The sequence below is a fragment of the Orycteropus afer genome, unplaced genomic scaffold (assembly GCF_000298275.1).
Source record: "Orycteropus afer afer isolate SDZICR_OR568_19922 unplaced genomic scaffold, OryAfe1.0 scaffold00293, whole genome shotgun sequence".
In the NCBI taxonomy this organism is placed as follows: domain Eukaryota; kingdom Metazoa; phylum Chordata; class Mammalia; order Tubulidentata; family Orycteropodidae; genus Orycteropus; species Orycteropus afer.
In genome coordinates, this window is record NW_006921880.1 from 444684 (window position 1) to 448134 (window position 3451).

Consider the following 3451-nt stretch of genomic DNA (forward strand, 5'->3'; position numbering starts at 1 on the left):
AGATTTCACTGAGCCAAAATGTAGCCAAGAATCAAGGAGTGAGCAAAAGTAAATAAACAAAAACAAAATCTTTAAGTGGCCAGAGGTGCCACACATAAAAAGTTCCATGTATGTACTTTACTCATGGAAGTATCCCTCAAGTTCTCATTTAGTGTCTGTCCCATCTCTGTTGCTGGTAGCTGACTGATGGGGGTCAGTGTCAGACAATTTTGGTTTCCTTATCTGTAAAATGAAGGAATTAATGAATCGATTACTAAAAATTTATTCATTCCAGAAATGCTTCAACTTCCTATGTATAGTGTCTGGTACTTATTCATAAGTTCTTTTCATACTGTTATTTTAAGAAAAAATAAGGGGAGAGAGGAAGGAAGGAAGGAAAGAAGAAAAACATAATTTCTTCTAAAGTGCAGGACCTATGCACAGGATTCACTATATCAAACTCTGTGATGAGGAATACCTGTCCAACATGAAGGACCAATATGAGAACAATTATCATTTCAGTGGAATAACTGAAGTAAATTACAAGTATAAATAAAGAGTAAATGATGTTGTGGAAATGACAGCTACCAGAAGAAATGTCACAGAAAAGTTTTGATAGACTAGTTATGCTGCAGTTACTGATTAACCCCCAAGAGTCAATGCTTGAACATTGTGATGGTACATATCTAACATTGGTCAGCAGTGACTCTGCTCTACGTAGTCACTCAGGGATGCAAGCTGATAGATGTTCTGATTTTTTTCTTAGCCTTCATGGTTGTAACAGAGGAGGAAGAGAGAAAGGAGCTTGAAGTTTGCCCACCAGCCTTTAGGTGTGTAGGTATTTCCTGGCCCAGAAATGACAGATGTTATTTCCACTTGTGTCTGTTATTCAGAATTAATAATGTGGCTCCACCTAACTACAAGAGAGTAGGGAATATAAGAGAACTGTAGATATTTGGTGAATGTAAATGTTTCTGCCACATGGCATACAAGATGATTCTAAAAAGATTAATGGAAATTAATTTGGTGAATAAAGAAAGAAAAGATAAAGAAGAAACTTTCTCAAAAGTGAAAGCAGGAAGTTACCTCTAGAGTAAAGAAGTGGAGGTCAAGGAAGACATTAATGCCTGTATTCTAGTGTGCACCTAGAAGCTGGAACATAGTATATAAAGAGCTGAGAGCTGTAAATAAGCCCTGACGCAACTCTGTAGCCGAATCTGGTACTGATAACACAACATTATTTGTAATTCTAAACACTGATTAATTATATATATATATAATGAATTTAATAATTACTGTTTTGTGGAAAATGATAAAGTTCTATGCTATAGGAAGTTTGCTTTATGCCTAGGGATCCCTAAATGCTTAGCATGATTTTGTTTGTTTATATCCTGGTGGTACCTACCCAGAATACAATCACACTGCTTATACTTTGGGTAGTTGTACTCCTGAGTCCTTATCTTTTTACTTGAACTTTTATGGTTGTAACACATGACACAAAAGCCTTCAGTAGATTAACCTGTGAAGTACCACATGCAGATTATTAAAAATAGTACTTGCAGAGGTCACAAAAATAATATTATCTAAATACAAAGTTAACATTAATGGGGTGTGTATGAAATACAAGAAGTGTGCTGCTTTTTTTACATACATTAGCTCTGTTAAACTTTACAACAACTCAGTTACTTAGGTATTAATTTTGTGCCCATTTTAAAACTTTATCTATTTGTAAGCAATTAAATGAGATGGCTATTTTCAGTTTATACTTAAAAACAATTTGGTACTAGAAAAAATAAGTCATTTTTATATGTATCAGCTTTATATACCTGTCAATCATCAAATTAAAAGGTCCATTATGAATGTTAATGGTTTCTATAATAAAATAAGTATGCTAATAGGAACTGTGTTGCAATATTAACTTTTTTGTTTTTAGGGTTTGGACAGAGGAACCAAAGGCCAAATTTCCACTTTTATTTCAACTGTTAGCCAGAAGAAAGAAGCTGCTGAAAACAGAAGTTCACCAACACATTTTGTTCTCCCTAACATCAAGAATGGTAAAAAAAAAAAAGTTAATGATTTTTAATTATTAAAAATATACAGTAAGGTCTATATATCTTGGGCTAAACTATGTTATCAAATTATTAAAAAGTAGAATTTAAAATCTAATTTTTATTTTATCTTTTGAGAGAATACTGGCTTTTAGTTAGAAAATTTGTTAGACATTTAGTATATGCAATGTTCTGTTCTAGGAAAACATTCAAAAAAGTGTTAGTCCACAGACAGATGTCTAGTGTAGTAGTCCTTCTATAATTGAAATTTTCAAGCAAGTACCCCAGTGAGAAGCCCTCATAGTCCAGTGGTTAAAGCAGTGGGCTGCTAACCAGAAGGTTGGCTCTTCGAACTCACCAGCCACTCCTGGTCAAGAGATGAGACAGTCTGGTTCTGTAAAATTTATAGCCTTGGAAACCCTTTGGAGAATTTCTACTCTGTCATAGCGTTGCTATGAGTTGGAATCAACTTGTAAGCAGTGGGTTTAGTTTTTTAAATTTGGTTTACTCCCAGTGTATGTTTGTTATTTATAAGTTATATGCATGTGCTACTATACTAATATGTGCATTATAAAATACACAAAACTAGAAAAATTCAAAGGATGAGATAAAGATAAAACAAGCCATATTAAACATTTATTGAAAATAATGGTACAATAAAAAGTTTTATCTAATACACTTGTTGTTTTTAAAATAAATCACTAGTGGTACAGTGATTTTGAGGGTCTGGGTTTAAGTTCTGTTTTGTTCAGTCCATATTTATAGTGGCTGTTGTTGCCAAAAAAAAGATGTATCACGATTGAAGCATTTTATTGGCTGGGGTTATTGTCAAGATAGTACATTTCTAGCCCATCCATAAATTTTGCTATGGCTTTGTTAAAATTTGACTTGAAAATTTTGATCATCCCTGTTGTTGGTTATTCTTTCAAACTAATTGGATATAGTTAGTTCAAAACCAATTGTTCAGAATAGTTCAAAACCAGTTGAAAGCTTCACTTAGAAGGTTTTATTTCCAGATTTCATAAATTTGCTAACAAAGGCATTTTTGTAGGTAATACCTTTTAATTGTCTTTTCAGCCATAAAGTTCACATAATGATGGAAACATTTCTAAACATCCATTTTCAGAATGCTTTCTTCACAGCTTGAATTTCTTTGGAAAAACAGTTACTTTCTTCCATTGTTAGACTATGTGTATTTTTTATTTCAGAACTGCCTGCTAGGTTGCACACGAATGAAACCATTTATATAAAAGGTCATGAAATTTGCAATGCTTGTCTTTTTGTACAAGAAAAAATTATGTAACTCATCTTTTTTGGGGGTATTTTTTTTTTTTTTTAAATTTTCATTGTGATTTGGGTGAAAGTTTACCGAGCAAATTCATCTTCCACACAGCAGTTCACATATACTTTGTCTCATGACATTG

The 3451-nt window shown here is 32.9% G+C and overlaps 1 protein-coding gene across 1 annotated transcript in view; it reads left to right on the forward strand.

The window, feature by feature from the left end:
- The first annotated feature begins 415 nt into the window (after positions 1–415).
- HECTD2 (HECT domain E3 ubiquitin protein ligase 2) overlaps positions 416–3451 on the forward strand; it is an 85352-nt gene continuing 82316 nt past the window's right edge. Inside the window, exons 1-2 of the mRNA XM_007951253.2 lie at positions 416–514; positions 1913–2033. Coding sequence (XP_007949444.2) covers positions 416–514; positions 1913–2033 — 220 coding nt within the window. The remainder of the gene's footprint in view (positions 515–1912; positions 2034–3451) is intronic.